General features: G+C 31.0%; 1 protein-coding gene across 3 annotated transcripts in view; it reads right to left on the minus strand.

The window, feature by feature from the left end:
• The window catches only part of Fas2 (neural cell adhesion molecule fasciclin 2), a 563,869-nt gene extending 546,683 nt beyond the window's left edge, over positions 1–17,186 (minus strand). For all 3 annotated transcript variants that reach the window (XM_089642658.1, XM_089642657.1, XM_089642660.1), the window contains exon 1: positions 16,724–17,186. In XM_089642658.1, the coding sequence (XP_089498784.1) occupies positions 16,724–16,820 (97 nt within the window). In that variant the 5' untranslated portion in view covers positions 16,821–17,186. The remainder of the gene's footprint in view (positions 1–16,723) is intronic.
• Between the last annotated feature and the right edge of the window lie 4,663 nt (positions 17,187–21,849).

The following is a 21,849-nucleotide window of genomic DNA, read 5'->3' on the forward strand; positions in this document are numbered from 1 at the left end:
ATATTTCAAACACTCACTTTGTACATAGATTACATGAAGTTAGTAATAGATACGCAGCTGTAGCGGACCTATTAAACTGCACGGAATGTAGGTACAAGAAGGCTATACAATCATATTTTCAAACAATATTATAAGTGCTGCACGTACTAGCATCGCTTAATTTTATATCCTTCTAGAGTTTCAATTCAATTTTTGTTTTTTTAAATTTATTTTCATATAAACAATTCAACTTTTTTACCACAAAACTACCTTAAAACGTTGGAATTTTGATAGTTTGTAACCTTTCTTACTTTTACTATCGTGTAGCTCCCGAAGTTAATGGACATATCACCGGACAACTTTAATTTAACTATTCATAATCCTACTATCAAAGATTTTTCAATCTAACTTATTTTTCCAATTTTGTTTATCCCATCTTTTGCAAGCAAGCCATCGTCGAAATAAACCATAAACTTTAATCTATAAGAATAGCGAATCTGGGTACAGAATGTCGATAAGCAATTTTCTTATTACAGAATAAGTCGTCAATGAGAAACGTGAGATGATTTCAAAATTGTGAATTTGCGACATTATGTCAAAATAACGGCTGATTTTCAATTTTTGGAATCAAGCAAAGTATGAATTAAACCATTATTCAAAAAAGCCTATTTCGCACAAAACTAAAAAGAGACTTTTACAATTTTTATAAAGCTGTACTAATACAGTAACGATCTTTTTTTGTGTGAAAATATATCTTATTTCCACATCGGTTAAATTTATCACTCCAGTGCCAACATCAAACTGAAATAAAACTTGCACCTCTTCAAGAATAGCGGCTTTTTGGGATTGTGCCTTTTTGGATTGCACCTTTTTCGTTTGTGAAAAAAAGGTGAGATCCACTGCGCAATGCGACACCATTCAGATGGGGGCTGTAAAACAACTTCCCCTAAAGTCGATCCACAATCCCGATAGTAAAATAAACCCTCGAGATGTTTCACACTTCAGCTGCAGTGGACAGAATGTTTTACGTTTCCACATTTTATGAGAGATATACGTATACTAACATGTAAATTGTTAATATTTAAGGAGCTAACGTTCGGCTATACCTGTCATTTGCAGATTTACCTGTGTAATAAGAATTAAAGAATAAGGAGATAAAAAAAAACAACGGGCTTTCGTTATTTACGTTTATGTATTAAATATACGATTTTTTCTGTTAAAAGAGGTAAAGTACGTTAATATAAATGTAATAAACAGTATAAAATAAATAAAACACTTGTATAAGATTGGTGGAAATTTATGTTACTGAAAGATGCCGTTTGTGAAATGGAGTCGCGAGAGAAAAAAAATAACACACTAAAAAGAAAGGTTCATAGATTTGAAAGAAAAACGCAAATTGTTTAAACGGCTCAAAACCATTCTCTAAAGATTTATCCACTTCAGTCACACTTAAAATTAATCTTAAATGGCCTACAGTAAATAATAACACACAAGCCACAATAAACAAACAATAGCAAAAACTTGTGTGTTTTCGGCAAAATAAGGTTGATAATAATATGTTCGCAGAAAGCCGCGCGGTGTTCTATTGTACCTTTTTTTACCTGTTTATAACAATATCCTTAAGGTAGGTCCACACTCCCAGGCGAGGCGGCAGAGGACATCCATAAAGGTTTTATGATCTTATCCCGATTACTTTACAAGTTACGAGAAGATCCTAAAAAGAAAGATTGGAAAAAATGCAAGTGACTGAAGGTAAATTCACCTGTCTACTATTGAGTTGATATGGGTTGACTGCCTCCTTAGCTATAAAATCAAGTGCCTATTCACTTAAACAAAAATATGCATTGTCCTTTCTTACGCAAAGTTTACGAAGTACTTGAAGGGGAGAGAACTACCCTTTTACGATAGAGAAAGAATCCGGAATTTTGGTTTTAAACTTTGTATGACTTGAATACCGTTCTTGGTTATATTATTAAGAAAAAATTGGCTGAAATAAAAACATATTACAAATCATTTGTATAAACATATTTATCTAAGTACGTTAGCAAATAAATTATTTTCTCTTAACCTTTTTGATATTCTTTGTACTACACACTTTGTGAATATCTGTCGGAAAAATATAAATTTCTGGAATTACGAAAAAAATACTTTTTTCAGTAAACGAGCAGTATAAATAAATGTTTATTGTGTCTACCTAAACTGGCTTTACGAAGAAAAATATAATCATGATTTCTTTTAACTCGTGTTATGTTAAAAAAACGAAATGAAAGGAAGCCCAAATTCTTGTAATTTGCGTGAATTGTGAGGAAGTTAAAAAAATCGGTAAAATTCTTGGGTCGAAAGAGATTTAATATTATTATGTATACATATATTTTCCCGCAGAGATCTAGAGATAAAATACATTGCGGACTATAAATGTAATAATACGTAAATCTAACGTTTAATATCACCAAGTTATAAATAGTGTACCTTACAAAAGTAAACTAACCCTATTTCTTGGTAGATACTTATTATCAATCGTCTAATCTAACTCAATTTAAAGAGATTTAAAATACAAATTCAGAGGATAAATGTATGAGGTATATTCAATAATATAGATTTCCGATAAAGATCTGATAATGCAATTAGGCTTGCAGTTATTGGTACTTGTACTTTTGAATTAAAGTTGAATTATTTATTTAAACTCAATAAAAATACTGATATATTTTAAAGTGTGCTATTTTGAATAGTATGTCTTTTAACGTTTTTATGGCAAGCGAAATCTGAAAAATATGATCAAATGAAATTTGAGGCCAATTTAAACTGTTTATTTATAAAATAAACATAATTACATAAACAGTCTTAATACTTATATACTGTGCAGAACATAACAAAAAGACCAATTATTAATGTTCACAGATGGTTGATTTATAAATATAAAACAAATGAGGGGTTGTTTCAGTGAATTTGAACAGTTCTTCAAATTTTAAAGTTAATTTTTAAGTTCTGTGGCAGATTTCTTCAAGTTCTGTTATTATTTCAGTTCTGTCAAGCAACTAGCCTATAATGATATAATAACAGAATTTTAATAGGACCTTCACAGAACCCGAAAATGAACGTTTTAATTTTATGAATTGTTCAAATTCTGTAAAACAATCCGTTCTAAAAAACGCTATAAAAATGAGCATTTTAATTAAATTTTAAATTTCAATTAATACAGTATAATTTTGTATTCAAATTTTGGCTTAAGAAATTATCGGTAAAATATGAGTATTTTAAAATAAGGTCACAGGAGTTACTGAAAAAACCTTACCCAAACCATGAAGTTGAACCATAGACGTCTCTGAAAACCCTCTATCTAAAGCCTAGTCCCTCACCACAGATCTTTTATATTTATATTTCATATAAATCTCATTGAAATGTAAAAATTAGATCACAGTAATAAACAAACAAAAAATATTTATTAACTTAATAAAAAAATAAACAAACACCTTGGAAAAATGGACTTTCAAAAAAGCTGCTTTTCAAAAACTACCAATGATACCACAGATAAATTCGGTGTCCTTTTTTATTAAAACCTTACTCATTCCAGCTTATCGCGTAATCTATTAGAGCTTACTACCTTCGCACTAATCTGGCACAACGATAAACTATCCCTAATTGAATGCCCTCAAGATTAAATCATCATCTCATGGCTCAACGGATCATGGATCGATGGCTGGACCACATTCCACTACTGATAATCTCCTGATTATAATCTAACTTAACTATTAAACCATTTCCCCGAAGGAGTAGGCAGAGAGAATGAAACGCGGCACAACTCTGTCTTATCGCAAACTTCTCGTAGCATCCACATTCATAATAATAATATCACACTAGCGCAGATCCGTAAAAAATCATGAGATATTATAAATGTACGATTTGAGAAGCTGATTTTTTTGTAAGGAACAACACATCAGACCAAAGACAATTGTATCAGAATGAAGAGGACAAAATGTTCACGAAAATTTAATTTATAGGCAGGTAATTTATCATAAATTATTTCAGGTTAGTACTTTATCGCTTGTCTGAATTCTCCACTCAATCAGTTCAAATATTGAAAATGTCAATTAAATTCAAAGCAAATCCGAGTTGCAGAGTTCAATAAACCAGAGTTAAATCGTTACATGGGACACACAACCGAAATTAGTATTTTTGATTATCTACATTTTCTTATTTATTAAAAGATTTATTTAATAAATTTAATAAATTTCAGACTTAACTCATGACCCAAATCGAAGTTTTTATTTTAATATTATTTATATAGGTATTTATTTTTCATTCATCTTTATTAATTCACTCTATCATACAATGCCATCCTGAAGTGTCCCTGACTTATTATTTCATCCACTTAAGATAATCATGATCGTGTAGGAGAGAATAAAGAAGACTGCACATTTAATTGAACAATAACAATTGTGGGTGATCAATAAATGTGGTATATTCTACTAAAATCTGAGCCCAGCTACCATCAAATTATGTGATTAATAAATGAGGTATATTCTACTAAAATCTGAGCCCAGCTACCATCAAATTATGTGATCAACAAATGAGGTATATTCTACTAACATCCAGCCCAGCTTCCATCGAATGATGTTGTTATCAATAAATGATGTATTTTCTACAAAAATCTGAGCGCAACTTTGATTGAATGATATTGTGATCAATACATGAGGTTTATTCAATGTTTGACTTATTTTTAAATAAAGATGGCTTTTTAAATATTAATAGATTTTTCCTATTTATCCATAATGTCTTACAGTTAATTGATTTTGCATTTAAAGATTTTAGGAAAATATTGACCCCGATGCCACGAAAAAAAGTTTTTGTAAATATTTTACTTTCTGAAGACGCTCCCTAATTGTGGTGCAATTTATTTATGCAGAAATTGCTTTCTATCAAAAGAATTTTCAATACAGAATTATCGTACCTACTCGTTAGGCATTCATCGAATTTCGTCTGTCTTATGTAGAATTTACGATGTTACATTTTGTCAATATTACAAAGTGAGAAAACAAGCACTGAATATCAAAGACGTTAAAATAAAGCTTTACACACACGTTGACAAGAAAAAGATTGATAGACCGAAAAAAGAAAGTAATTTATTGTTCTGTCTCATTTTTGAAGCTTATTTAAATAACTAACTTAACGTCACGTCGTTTCCCGGCAGGGGTGGCCAAAGAGGATAGACCGCCATTAAACTCTTTCTATTTATTTACTTATTTATTACAAAATATACATTTCAAATTATAACAGAACGCAAAATATTTATTTTCCTAATTATTCTACTACTCCATGAGGTGAGCTCAACGAACTCATATTTATGGGAGGAGTATTTACATACAAAAATAAAATAATGCTTAAGAGGAAGCTACAAACCAAAAATGTGTACATTCTTGGTAAACCTTATGTTGTAGGTAATAAGCATTAAAATCGCTTGACCAACGGAATCCAGAATCGTTCGATTTCAAGCACAAAACTGTTTTTTATTTATTTTGTAAATAATTATATAAGAAAGCAAAAACTTTAATCAAGTGAAACTGTCACAGATAATCTTAGCTATAATATTGTATTTTTTTAAAGTTGTTTCCTTTACGCGTTCATACGTTTCCATTGAAAAAAAAAAATTAGTAGTTTACATTTATATTTTTTATTGATTAGTTTATTTTTTTATTGTATTCTACTCAGGCGAAACGATGGGAAAATCTTCAATTTATCTAAAGCATATTTTTTGGTATTCATAATGTACACCAATTCGTTATAAAGATTAATCAAAATAGTGATTTAGCATTAAGCTTTGCCTTAAAAGGCGAAGAGTAAACAATATTCAATGACTTATTAAATAACTACAAAAGTAATTAAACATTCAAAATAACAGAATTCAATATTCAAATTAACTAAACAATATATAATTTTAGATAATTAGTTTGTGAAAGTTTTTTTTTACTTTTTTTAAATGCTAGGTAGTGTATAGATTAAGTAAACGTTTATTAAAGGTAAAATATATCATTATCAAAATTCAGGGAGTTAATTTGCTTTTTGAATTGTCCATATTTCAAATTTTTGGTTAATTTTGACATTATATTTGGATTTTGGACAGTATTATTGTCCAAAATCCAAAACCATCTCACACCTAAATACAAGTAGTGGTGCTGAGCCATTTTTTTATTTTTATATTAACTCCACACAGGAGGCCCTGAAGAAAATAATTTCCCTCAGGGCCTATGTCATCTTTGGGGATGCTGTGTGGAGGTCATGGAGCCATGGTATTTCTTAGCATTGAGATGGCTATTAGGGCGAAGCTTAATGCTAAATCACTATTTTGATTAATCTTTTTAACGAATTGTACATTATAAATATCAAAAAAATAGCTTTAGATAAATTTAAGGTTTTCCTATCGTTTTGCTTGAGTAGAATACAAATAAAAAATAAATAAATCAATAAAAAATATAAATGTAAGCTATTAATTTATTTTTTCAATAGAAATGTATGAACGTGTAAAGTAAACAACTTTAAAAAAATACAGTATTATAAATAAGATTATCTGTTACAGTTTCATTTGATTAACTTAGTTGCTTTCGTATAAAATTATTTACAAAAAAAATAAAAACGAGTTTTGTGCTTGAAATCTAACGTTTCTAGACTCCGTTTGTCAAGCGATTTTAATGCCTATTACCTCCAATATAAGGTATACCAAGAATATACACACTTTTGGCTTGTAGCTTCCTCTTGTTTAAAAGTTTTTTTCTTGTCCAGGCCGTTGCCCAGTGGCAGGGAGTGCCTCTACACCAGAGATGGAAAATTTCACTCAAGCCACCATAAAGTCCTAGTGTGTTCATCAATTTATTATTTTTTTATTTATTTATTTCTGTATTGATTTTTTATGTATTAACTTAAATGTAAACTTTTATGGCAGGCAGAGCATTGCACACACCGTTCTGTCTAGCTTAAATAAACATTATTATTATTTGATTTCAACCTATTGTTTACCTAAGGGGTAATTTTTATGAAGGAAATATTCTTTTTTATTTTATTTTATTTTTTTTACTTTTTATCAATAATATTGTCATTGAGTTTATAAAAACAGTTTATACAGTTACAAGTTCTGCTGTGTAATTATTATTACGCGTGACAGCTGTTTCGCCCTCTGAAGGCATTATCAAACTGTTTGATAATTATGATTTGATGACAGTTTGATAATGCCTTCAGAGGGCGAAACAGCTGTTACGCGTATTAATAATTACACAGCAGAACTTGTTTAAAAATAAACTGTTTTTATAAACTCAATAACAATATTATTGAATATATAAAAAAATTAAAATTAAAATGGAGTTGTACAAATTAAAATAAATAACAATAAATAGGAAAGATTCTCTATAAATTTGATATAAGGTATTTCTTTTATTCAGTTCTGCGGTAGATGGTAGGTACATTAAATTCCTGAAATATCGCTAAAGTTGGGAAAAATATTTATTCTCATAGAATCACACTCATACAATCGGATATTCAAAAGAGATATTTTTTAAATTTAATAACTATCTTCAGTACTTCTACGACATCTCTACAGAATTTTTTATTCCGCCTTTATCCACAATTGATTGGTAAAAAAAAACAAACAATTTTATAGTGATTTGTTTTTGGGGTATTATGCCGTGTTGCGCTACCTCCTTCTTTAGCCAACGTTTCGGACAGCATTGCAGCGTCTATCATCAGGGCAGATGTGTAATTTAATATAATTACACATCTATTTAATTTAAGCTACTCGTATTTACAAGCAATTAATAACGGACCACGGTACGAATTCTACCCACACACGTAATAAACGCATATAGGTATCATGTTGTGGTTATCAGGACGACAATAATATCATTATCATAATGAGTTCGGTGTATAGCAGAACCGACCACAATACACTTTGAAAACGTGTATCGTTTTCACAGGAATTCCATTCGGCCGTGCAAGGAGCTCAACGCCCACTGATAACTCAGGAATCTTTCAGATTGTGACTCATAACAATGATGTATTAATTTAATCCAACTCAAGTCACAGACAGTAAGCAGTACCAAGCTTAATTCATGCTCATGTGAGAGGACAGGGCGTGCGGTCAGGTCTGATATTGGTCATTTCATGAAATATCTCTATTATACTAAAATAAAGTCGCTATATGTCGCTGTTTATGGCTTAGTTCTTTTAAACTACGCAACGGATTTTGATGGGGTTTTTAATATCATTTAAAGAATTTCTTCCGGAAGGTTTATATACACAAAACAGGCATATTATATTTAAAGAAAGTAGAGTAAAGTCGAGCAAGGGAGAGAGAGATAGAGCTAAGTAGATATTATAATAGATCTATTATAATGTCTTAATTTATCTTTAAATTAACTCTTTTCATGAGGCTCTGAGTTTCTCAGAACGTTTCTGAGAAACTTCTTAAAAAGATCTTACGGGTAAGCTGTGTGGAAGCATTGACGTATTGTATTTAATTGATACATGAAGCAAAAAAGTAAGTTCCACTTAGTACGTTCAATTAGTCCAATTTGGCCTCCACTGCTCCCAACTCTAAGGTCTATCGCCGAACGACCGGAAACTTCAAAATCCGGTTTACACTAATTTAGTGGAAAATAGGTAATAATTTTAAAAAGCGTTCAATAAGTAACGAAAGATAAGAAAACTGCTTGAAATTTTGAGGGTATTAATAATTTATTTAAATTTAATAAACAGAGCAACAACGTTAAAATATGCATAATTTAGGCAAATGAATTTCCGAATCTTTTCATCGCCTTGATATTGTTTAACTTGCAAAGTATTTTGAAAAGCCTTTCTTAATGATGACGACCAAAATGATAGACGTCAGCTTTTCATGGATAAGCTTAAATAACTCCTTTGGGCTTGACTTAATTAACACAGAACGGGTAGGCACAAAAGGTAGCCATCTACTTAGATTTAAAACGTAAAAAATAATTAAGGACATGTGTTGAAATAAAATACTGCTGTAAATCTAAAAAAAAAGATATGCAGGGTGTCCTAAAACACGTAGTATAAGAGGAAAACTTACGAATCTATATCAGAACACAGAGGAACCATTTTTTTTTTTTGATTTTTTCAAAACTTTTTTTTTCGGCAGCTAAATGTTTCAAATAACTTTTGCGGCCGAATCTACGCCTCGACGCATTTTAAAAGATATTGAACAAGTGATATTAATCCCATAGCTACAGATTTTTTTTTTAAATTAACTTAAAAAGTCCCAACTTTGGACTCGATTTTCACGAAAATGGCAGTTCAAATCCAAAAAAGTTATACCACAAAATCGACTCCAAAAGTGATGTAGATTCACCATTTTCCCTCTTGTACCATACATTTTCGGACACCATGTACATCATGTTATGGTTTAAAAAAAAACATGGTTATTTTTGATAAAAATATATTTTTCAATCTTGATAATAACCACCACGGGGCAAAATCAAAAAAACTATGATTGAAAGCAAAAAACCTATCTTTTGGTGTTATGATATTTCTTACCTTTTACTTTAATAACACCAGGACACTAGCTTACCAAAATTCTCCGATTCCGAGACTTCACAGTCTCGGAAACAAATATTCTGATCTGGGTGATATATTTCATCTTAAAACTAATCAGTATAAATGTTATATATTCTATCACATTTATTCTTCTAGACGCAAATAGACCTATGTATCCATATAAGTTCTTCCCTTCTACTATTTTGTTTTGTTGAATCTTTTAAATTCAATTATATGCGTGAGGATTCTTAGTTCCTGTTCACATTTTGAATTTGAATGAAATGACTATGAATTTTGTTGTGTTTTTTGCCAACTTTTTTGGCATTATTCTGTTGTGTTTATCATTGTTCATATGTATTTTGTTCTGTGTTTTTTTGCAACCTTTTGTGTCATTATCTTTACATTTTTCTTTATTGTATTAATTATTGTTTACTTTGATAAAAATAGCTTGTAACTTTATTAAAGAAAAACCCACCAGGGCGTGTAATAAATAAATAACAAAATAAAATACAATTTCAATTTTGTTCTTTCTGTTGATACCAAAGATATTAGAAGAACGAGATGTGCTATGCGCAGTTCGTACTGAGTGGAATTGTTTTGCCGAGTGTCGCCGGTTTTGTTCACCAATACTACTGCACACCTTCGCTTGCGCTAAGGTATCCGCACTAATACATAGAACAGATTTCTGTGCGTACACGTCCCGATACCGTTCAAAGTACCCTAATTAGGTAGTACTCCGGCTACGGTCCGGCGGCCAACATAACATATCTCGTTCTTCTAATATCTTTGGTTGATACTGTTTGAGAATTATGCGGAAACACTAATTTATGAGTCAAACCAAATATACTTTCTCAATGCTAATTCACTCACAAGATGAATCACAAATAAGCTACTTCTAATAAAATTTGACTAATAGCTATCATATTGCATAAGATTGCGTTTACCAAATCGGATAATTGGTTAAAAAAACTTGCACCAATAAAACCGAGCAATTGCCAAGTTAAGTAAGAAAGTACAATGGGCTTAGTGAAGGATGACTCAATTCCACTTCCTTGAACCATTCTTGACTGATACTCGCGTAGTTCTATTAGATATCGACAAATGAGTGAAAGATTTTTTATTACAAATGAAATCTTTACATAAACAAAAAACGATTATGAACTAAAAAAAATCTATCTGATAGTTCAACACGTAGCAGACGCAATCCAAACAAACAGATAATTGCAATTATAATGCACATCCTAGCGAAAATTTTGTAAGAGGCGTTAACGAAAGCGATTATTTGCATAAATATGCGATCGCGTTTGATTGGAGGAATAAGCCGCAGCCTATAATATGCACTATATTAAACGTATGGTGAAATCATTTGTTAATTGGTGTTAATAAATTAAGTCAGTTTGATGAATCAATTGGATCTAATAACACTGTCTGACAGGAGAACTATGTCAGACCTGGTTGTGTTTCACAGAGTCATTAACAACTAAATTGACAGTACTGCCATCGTTGCCAATATTAATTTCCATGTGCCTACTAGGAAGAGAAGACAAAATTAAATATTCTTCTGCAATACATACACAACTTACTATCAGACACACTCACTAACCATTAGGATGATTGTTCTGGGAAACAAATTTGGGGGTACTATTGATATAATTATTCACTCCATTTACAGAACCAAGCGTATCTATACCAGCATTTTGTTGAATCCCACCAATTTTAGTAGCGTTGGTAATGTGGTTTTAGTGATTTGTCTTATATGTAGCATTGTTCTAGTTTCAATGTTATTTTATGTTACTGTTACATGTTTTACTGATATTGTTTCATATTCAGTTTATCAGTTTTCGATAGCTCACTAATTTGTTCTTAAAATCCACGCAAAATCCCGGCTGGGCGTAAAACCAAATAAAATAAAATCGATGGCAGTGAACCTCCCATTATTTATTAGTTAGAAAGAAAATACAAATGTATTAATAATGCGATTTGAAAAATGTGCTTACAGCATCATTTTAATATGAGATTGTAACATGAATTTCAAATAGTACTATTATTGTTCACAATGAATACGATTATCTTCTAGCGTTGATCAATAATAAAAATATTCGCTAAATACAATTGACATCGGATGGCCTTATTGTTACAGATAACACGCGGAGAAAATATATTGATATAAGATATTGTTAATATATTTATAAAGAATCTCATCAAATTATTTGTAATCACGATAATAAAATGTATTGCAGGCCTTTAGCGAATGAATTGATAGGTTTACTAATAAACTTTCAGTAAACACAATTGTTCATAAAAGTTCTAATATTTTCGCATTTATTCATTGTATATTATCTGGAAAAACGCAGGTGCTGCAACGCGTGTTCCGATATATTATGAATGTACTAAAAGTTTATTAGGAAACGGCTTGCAATCCCGTTTTTAACAGGATTTTAATAAATCGGCAATGCTCATTTTTCCCTATTAAGTTTAACTTACATAACATTCTATCTATACTATAAATATTATAGTCTATCTGTATTTCTATCTATTTCCGTCTATTCTATGAGTACTTATATATTGGAAGACTTTTTTCGACCAAAATGCATGCACATTTTTCTGGTACTAGTTATAAATTATTATTTTGTGTTTTTTTTCAAGCAGACCCTCAAAAAAGGTAATGTAATGTGAAACCGTTATAACGTGCCGTATGGCGTTATTAAAGTTATATTAATCAATAATGTAACGATCGACCAACTGCTTTTAAAAATGGCAAAAAATATTTTTAATATCCGGCGGATATATAGAACCGGTATGAAAGTTTAACTTGTATAATTTAGAAACGGGTGAAACGTTACACTATAGCAGACGCGATAAATTTAAAAAAAGTGAAAAATAAAAAATAAAGTTTTTGAAGAGGAAATTAACTTATGCGAAAATTTTAAAAAGTTTTTATAACTTCATAAAATAACTAACTGTACAAGAAAGCTCAACTCAGTCATCGCATTTTTTATTAAGTCAGACTTCTCAAGGATGGATTATTATTAAGTCTGTAGGCATTTTAAAAGCGAGTTTATTTTTACGGCGGTACTAGACTATAATTCAGTTAATGTCGTTTTTATGTGGCAATAAACGCAAAATAAAATCCTGACACGCAAAAATTTAACCCTTTTTAACGCTGTTAAATTTTTAAGTATCTAAAATTAATTCAGTGAGGTATTATTAGTACATTTGTATTTATAACAGTAAATAGTATAAAACTAAGTCGATATTCGCGTCTGTTTGTTTGTACGCTTAGTTCTTCTAAACTAGGCATTTGATTTTGATAAGGTTTTCACTATCAGTTGGAGTTTTTTTTTCGGAAGAAGACACATATACATAAACATGCACATTATATTTACACAAAGTACAGAAAAATGTTTATTCAAAAATTCATAAGGAAAAAATATTACTCCAAATCAATAACAACCCCGAGCAATGAAGTGAGAATAAGTTGAAATGAGAAAAAGTTAATAGTTCAGTATTTATGCTGGATTGTTCTTCAATGGTTTTTATGCAATTCGATGCAGTTTTATGAAAATCATCTGACAAAAGAATAGATTTATTTTTAGAATGAATTATACGTAAATAACAGCTGTGAAATATACAACGATACACTAACATATACTTTAATTAAATTCAACTCCACACAGGAAGCCCTGAAGAAAATAATTTCCATCAAGGCCTATGTCATGTTTGGGGATGTTGGAGGTTCTATTTTAGGAAAGAAAGGCGTGAATACGGGTCTTGAACAGGCGTTGTATGAGGGAAGAAACACAGAGACCGGCAAATCGTTCCACAGCCGAGCTGTTGAACTTAAGAACGAGTCGTAGAAACGACCCGCTCTCATAATCGTTTACATACGATGGGCGTGCGTTTGGCGGGTTTCCCAACTGGGCACAGGTGCCGAGGGGATCAATGACGCTATATCTTCTGAGCAGCTTCCATTGTGATGCCGGTAGAGCAAAGACCTGAAGCCTTTGATTTAAAGATTGCCAAAAACTTATATTATTTTCAATCAGCTTTATGTTTTGTTGCTATTTCAACTTACGTCAATATTAAATACATTTTTATATGACATAATATATTAGGTTTCCATAGCTTTTATTGTTAAAAACTTGGTTCTATCATTGTGACAAACAGCAAATGCATTGTACATATAGGTTTGTATTAATAATCGCGAACCTGTGGATGCAATCTATTGTATGCCATAAATTTATAATATTTTGACTATTTAGTAATAAGATAGATCATTGTAGAAAAATAGAATATATATGTACAGCGCGCTTGAGGCGATTTTTCACAAAAACAGCGCTATACAAATCATTCAAATATTATTATTATTTCTAAACCATGGAAATATTGAAGAATTTTTGTTCTAAAAATCGAAATCAAGAACAATGAAAAGATATTTTTTAAATTTATTTACTTCAAGCACATAGATTTACAAATTTTATTAATAGTGAATTCATTTTTAAAACATGCATTAAGCTATCTTTCACATAGGAAGTTTTTTGGTTTATATCTACCTACAGCAATATAAACATTATGAAACTAATATTTACAGATAACATGTTATATCGTCACATCGCAACTATACAGGTTAAAATGATAATGACTAGTCACATATTATGCCGTGATAAGACTACTCATATTTATTTTGTACAAACAAGATAATCGTTTTTATTCACATGCCTGTATTTTTGTAGTGTGTACACCAGTGGCGGGTCGTGATTTTTAAGTGTGATAGAATGCCAAATTATTAATGAAAAATTCGTCATTATTGATGTTGCTTAGTCCAAAAGGATTCTTTATTTATTTTGGCAATTTGATTTTTTGTAAGATTTTTCAGGAAATTTCAGTTTTGGATTTCCTGAAAATCTTCATACAAAAAACAGAAATTCCAAAAAAACAACATTATTAGAGCTCTATTACACCCAAAAGTCACGAGCCGTCACTGGTACACTAGTGCCTCACTATGTACACTTTACACTTACATAAGAATTGATTTATTTGTATAAATACACATGTTTATTTAAATATTAATGTAATTGGTAGGTACTGGAAAAAATATTATTTCATTGAATCATTTTATTCTATTTGAGTTTCGGTGAATTTCCGATAATGCATTGCTAAAAGTGGATGAAAAATGAATGACATAATAATATTTTTTACATGAATTTCATATTAATAATCACACAAAAAATAAATATTTATAAGCTTTTTTATCAAACTAACTTTACATTTATTTTATGTAATTGGATTTCATATTATTACAATAATCTGGGTTAGGTTAGGTTAGGTTTCCTTACTCCCGCTTACATTTTAAGAACTAAAAATTATTAAAATAGCTTTTTTATTGTTGTAATAACTTAATGAGTAAAACCTAAAATTGTAATATTTAATTATTGAAGACAATACTAGACCATTTTAAAATTAAAATAAGATTATTTATCTAGGACACTGTCTAGATTGCATTTAAGATAGCAGCCAATAAAAATGTGCGGTGAGAAAACGAAGACAACTTTGGTAGTTGTTATACGAAGAACGATACAGTTAAATATGACCGAAGGAGATAGGGTCCCATTAGCTCAGTTGGTGGAGATGTGCCCCGGCAAAGCACGTTCAAAGTTTCCCTTAACAAAATATCTGCTGTCGCAATGTAAGATTTTGTTAATATGAAGTGACGTTCGATGAGAGATTAAGCACAGATTATTGAATAAGCACAGATTATTTAAATAACCCGAACTAAGAACCTGATAACTTATTTAGTGGATGTTTTTCCACTTCCCCAACGTAAGTTAGTTGTTAAGTTGTAAGTTGTTTCTTGTAGTAAGTTGAACGAGAAGTGTTATTTCAATAATTTGAGTGCATTTAGCAGCAAGCGGAGTTAACCATTGAACTGCTGATGGGTCTCCAGAGAATATGCGAGCATTCCAATATTATCCTTATTAGAATAATTTGCGATTCGATTTTAATCCTTCGAAAAATTTATGAAAAACACAATTAGTATCGTTTGGGCTAATAAAACTTTATGTTCCATTTCGCCTCACTAAACGCTGAAAAATATGTTTCTATTTTATGCTCTGGCCTTCAACAGGTAAGGAAACTTACGTAGTTAGAATAGTTCTGATTTTAAAAAAAAAACCTAAGGGGGTGGAATACTCAACATTGGTTAAATTTTCGATAAATATACAGAAAATATGGAAGCGCTTAGTATGAATATTTTTTTTTTTTAATACTGCAGTAGTTAGATAATAAAAATAATTAATTATTAACTATCAAAATAAATAAATTAATTTCAACACCATTTTGGTTGAAATTAAAATCGATTGTTCACTTGGCGGCCATTGTTATTGATGTCAAAGGTTAGTTTTTTTCTTTTCTCATTTAAACCAAAATATGAACCCATGATAGGTCCTTGGGTCATTAGTTTGAGTTTTTTTATTTAAATTTAAAAAACTAGCCTAAAAATCCTTAATCAAAACATGGCGCGAAAATATATCAAATTACCCGTTTATTAACGAAATGACTATTAAAATGCATTTTTTGTCCGGAAACTGAAATACTCACTACTTCTCATTATTATCTTGCTGATACAAAGATTTTTTTAAATAAAATGTGTGTATTAATCGTGACTCTTTTTTTGTATATTTACAATTTTTTTTGACGAACAAAACTTATCCATATTACAAAACAATTTTTTTTTATCTTATTAGAAACTAAGTAGGTACTTCACTTAGAAACCGAATGTAGAATTATAAAATCACATTTAAAACAGCCCATAGATTAAATATATACGAAGTAAATCGAAATGTTTATTATCAATTCAATATTGATTAAGCGAAATTCTTGTAAAAATATACAAATCAGAAGTTCCATTAATAAAAATAATATATACAATATCTTATCAGAGTGTAAAATATTATCATTTGTTATTTTTAGTGTGAGAGCGGGGGCTCTCAGGTAAAAGCGATATACCTGAACACAGCCGCAGGTAGCCGTTATTCGTCACGAGCTAGCGCGATTGTTTTTAATAAACAAAGGAATATCAGTTCAAATCTATCTACTATAACAATAACTATCAATTGTTACACTAGCTCATAACAATAGAATAATATACGAGGTAGTTACAAGAGTTAATTTGATCAGGATTGTTTTAATGTTTAATAACAAGACTCACCTTTAATTAGCGCCAACATAACGAATGCACACCACACGGCATTCGCACCTGTCGCACCCAGTAACGTAGTCATCTTCTGTCCTTGTTTTCCCGTCATTACAATTCTCGGAACAACTAAAACTGTCAATGAACTGTTGAAAAGTTCTTAATATTTCGTTAAAACACACTTTAATTTGTTAATTATTTGATCTATTCTCTAAAAAACATCAGCTGGTATCGCTGCAACTCACTTTAAAACACGTTCAACAACAACTGTCAAAAAAGTTTGTGCAAAGTTTTCGAAACTATTTTTTATTCGATTTCTTTGGCCATATTGCGCCAAAAGGCGTTGGAACGCGCCTTCGAATATGTTCGTTCGTTGTTTACTTGAAGTTTTAAACTTTCTACACTGTGCAATACTTTACGATTTTATATTTGAGGTCCGTTGAGAGCGAACGCACCTAGTACCACCGACCGACACCGATGATTCGAAACGAATGAGAAATAACACTGGCGAACATTCCAGTGTTCGGTGCGGAGCGCGCTGGGAACAGACGGCGCCGCCTCGCGGCCAAACTCCAAAGCAGAGAAACTGAAGGCTTCCTTGTTTTTTATTTTCAGTTGCATTTTCTACATTTTCTACAAGTTGTCAAGAGATTTTTTTTAGAAGGAAATGTTTTTGAATGGTGATGGTTTTAGTAACATTTCCATCAAAGTACAATTATTTTATCTTCAAAATACAATGTTAAAAATACACAAAAATATAAGTCACCCGGAAATCTAGCATCCAGGTTTATAGTAACGGGAATTTCTGGAACTTCCGATCCTGACAGAGTTCTTCAGAAAATTACTCACAGAGAAGAAAACAGCTCTAAAGCGAGTGGCATAGACCAATCTTGAGGATGCTAGAAGTCTAGTAAAAATCACGAAATCATTCAAAAATAAAGAAAAACGCATTTCGAATAATTCCTGTAATTAATTAAAATAAAATAATTTTATGGTTGTCGTTGTGTACGAAATTTAAATTTCTTCAAATTTTGAAATTAACTATAAATTCAAACAAATCCGAGCTCTAAAGTTTATTGAACCATAGTTACAAGCAGACACAAAACCGCAATTAATATTGTTGATAACAATTAATTTATTAATTCAATTCTAAGTCACATCGTTTACAATAGATAACCTCAAAATCTCATAATTTAAAGGAATGCAAACCCTTCATATCTTATTCAACTTAGAATAAAAATATGTTCGGTCTACTCTTTTGAAAGCAGAGAAAATCTTAAAATATAAGTTTTTCATCCTAAACGTCTTGTTTAATAAACTTATTTTCGTTTCGCATTTCGTTCAGGAGTTTGGTAAAAGTTTTAAATCATTCATAAGTACGTAATACTTTTGTGTGTCCAATGTAATAGTTTTGAAATAGAGTTTTTTGGTCATAGAATTGTTTTTTCCCTGTGGCACTTCCAATACACGTTTTTATGATATAATACCTTATATAGGTTTTTTTTTGTTAATTAATAGACTTGTTTTTGGGCTTAATTTAAATATATCTTTGTGTTCAAATAGTTCGTTATAAATATTACTATAAACTGCAAAGTTTGTAGTTTTAGTCAAGTAATACACAAAGACAACGAATATTAATGATTTAAGAAACTATCTTCTATTCATTTTTTTATAAGTTTATACAAACTTCGCTATTTTATCCCCATCAAATATTTTCAGTTTCGCTGAATTTTGCTGCTTTCATCCATTTTAAGCTAGCAATTCTATTTCGGAGAAAACTAGTAAAAATTAAAAAAAACGTATTTAATGATGGTAAGCATTTGGAAATAGGGCTTCATTCAATGTAATATTTTCCTATAAAAAGTATTTCATCATTTACGCAATATGCTTTCACAAAGATCTTTTAATCTATGAAATTACCTTTAGAAATGTTAAAAATATATAAAGTTGGCCTCAAGGAAAGAAATGCGGCTTTAATGAGACATAAATTTGGTATAATAGTTTGCCATAAAAATATTTTTACAGACATAACCTGCAACGCCCATTTTTGTGACCACGGAATCAGAAGTAAAGTAAGATGTTTTTACGAAGTAAGTGTGCAACGTAAATAGTTTCAATGGCAGTATTCACTGCTGTTCGCATTATTCTATTCACTTAAAAAGTACTTTTTTTATATAATATACAGGGTGTTAGTGAATGTACTTGACTGACTTTACTCAGTGATTCCTGACAATATTTGGAGTCAAATGTAAGTGAAATTTTTTTCCACTTGTCGACACTGGTCACTCAGCCAAGTGACCGCCTAAGCCTTCACATATACCCTAGCCCAGGGCTTTCCAAACTTTTTTCAACTGTGACGCCCTTGAGAAGTTGCCATATTTTTGCGACGCCCCCCCCCCCGGTGAATAAAAATCTAAGCCCCCCGCCGCTCATTTGTACCAAGCGTAGTATTTTGAAGCCCCCTCCCTGAACGGGTCACGTGGAAAAATGGGGTCAAAATGGAAGCAAACAAAAAATATAAAAAAGCAATTTATTTCTTTGGTATTAATGAGAAGGATGTGCTTGCTTTTCTGAGCATAGTTTCTCAAAACGAGGTTGAAGATTCGAAATCGCTACTCTCGTCTCTGCCTCTAAATTTATGTTTGATCTGTACTTATTCTTAATGACTGCAACTGCAGAGAAACCTGTCTCACACAAGTATGATGTCGCAAACGGTAATAAAACCCTTAACGCTGCAGTGCTGATGGAACGATATTCTTGATAAACTGAGCTCAAAAATTCAAGCAGCTTATCTTTATTATATTACAGCTTAAGGCTGGAGTCACAGGACAATTCTATTAACTGTTCTTCTTCTGCTGTCGAAAGTGTTGATGGTGAGGTCGACTGGAAAGGGTTTCTAACCCAGTCATATTGCTCCAGATTTTTGCTCCGAAGTGTGCGTGTGGAAGACGTTATAAATATTGCCTCACGACGCCCCTGGGATGATCCCTCGGCGCCCCGGGGCGTCACGACTCACAGTTAGGGAAGCCCTGCCCTAACCGTCAAATTCCTACTGATTTTCAACGTTTTTGTTGAAAAAAAACATACAGGGTGTATCGGCACGTACCCGACAAACTTTAACCAGCTATTCCTTAGCACATTTGGAGTAAAAAATGTTATGGGTACTTTGCTGTCCGGTAACATTTTTTTTAATAAAAAATTTACTATTCATATTTTCACCACATGTCACCAATGTTTTATCCTTTGTCAAAGTTTGAAAACCCATCTGGCAATATTTTGTTCGAATTTCGTTGAATAATGTACGTACGTACCTACGTTCGCGCTTTTACAATCACAACGAAATGGCACGGCAACATTCGTCTCATTTTTAACTATTATTATTTAGTGTGTACGAAAGAGCGAGGACACTTTTTGACACACTTGCTAATAACAGCTGTTGAACGCGAGATTCAATGCAAATGACAGTGACGGAGTGTGGATTTTTTTATTTATTTTTTGTTTTTAATGGAAAAAAATGTTACCGGACAGCAAAGCGCCCATAACATTTTTTACTCAAAATGTGCTAAGGAATAGCTGGTTAAAGTTTGTCGGGTACTTGCCGATACACCCTGTATATTAGGTCACCGGAGCCCAAAATTTAATTAAAATTTTTCACTACAAATAATATCAGGAATCACTGGTTAAAGTATGTCAAGTACGTCCCTTAACACGCTGTATATGTAGGAACAATTATTTATTTGAAACACTTTTAACCGTATCAGAGTGAACTAACTGAACGTATAATTGTCTTTAATTGCAAAACTTTGATGTTTCTCAATTGCTTATAATAATTGAAATGTGTTTTAAGCTAGGCCTTAATTATAAATCATCCTTAACTAGGGATCCAACAAACTTTTATATATATTTTTTCTTTGTATTTTGGTCTTTATTTTTTAAATTTATTTAACTGTATTAAAAAAATATTAAAATTTTAGGTACAAATAAATAATTGTTATTTATCCTAAACGTATTGTTGGAATCAATTATTGGCTATGAAGTAAACAGTGAATGTGGACGGACTAAAATTCAAGATGTATGTAAATTTAAAAAATATGAGCAAAAATACAGCCCCGTTCCCTAAAATAATAAATAATTTTTATTTTATGATCTGAAATGTAAAGACTGGGTCTGCCTAGAATTGGAAGCGGGTATGACGTCATGGCCATCTCGTAATCTACATAATATAATTTTGCAATAAAAAACCATGTTTTAAATATTTTAACAATATTTTTAGGATAAAATCTATTAAAAATACCGGTGCAAATTTTCACTTAAGTAATTCTTATTTTTTTCCAAACTAAAAAATTGTGTAATATTCCAATTAAAATTTCCCACCTTACTCAATTTACGCTGTTCCTGCGAACTGGCCTTGCCTACGTGTATTTTTTTTTGTTAAAAAATATTCAATTTTGTTTTTTTTAGAAAATTCTTTTTTCTTGGTGTTAAAAAAAAATCTTTTTTTGTAATAATGAAGGCATATATTATATAGTGTGATACGAAAATTAAGAATTCAAAATAAAAAATACATCAAAAAACAATTGAGTAAAGGAAAGGTATGTACGTACAGATTTACGCATATGTCACACATCCTCTAAAATTCATATCCGATTCAGAGAAGGTAGTAAAAAAATCCAACGTACGAAAGAACTTTTTTTTCTGTTTTCACGATATCTACACTAGCAATTCATATGAATAGTGATCTTTATTTTATTTCGTTAAAAAGCATTATCGACATTAAAAAGATAAACTGCCAAAGTAAGTACCTGAACAGATTTGATCGTAATTTTTAAATTTTAAATCCATACGTTATATAACAACACTACGGACCTAACCTAGAAAACAGGCTAAAACACGCTCTCAGTTCCTGCCTACCTAGGACTTCTACCCGGTACCATCTGTGTAGGTACCTGCACCTACTATTAAAAATTTACCGAAAAAATATATACATAACGCAATTAGGTACCTACACATTAAAAAAATAAAGAGATAAAAACTTTAAATATGAATGGCTCCCAGGGTAACCTTACGCAACTTCTGCGCTCTGGGTACAATTTATAAATTTGCGTGACGCTATTGATGTAGTTTTTCACTACGGGGCGACG

Source organism: Hesperophylax consimilis, chromosome 18, assembly GCF_061612785.1.
Source record: "Hesperophylax consimilis isolate HC1 chromosome 18, BYU_Hcon_1.0, whole genome shotgun sequence".
Lineage (NCBI taxonomy): Eukaryota > Metazoa > Arthropoda > Insecta > Trichoptera > Limnephilidae > Hesperophylax > Hesperophylax consimilis.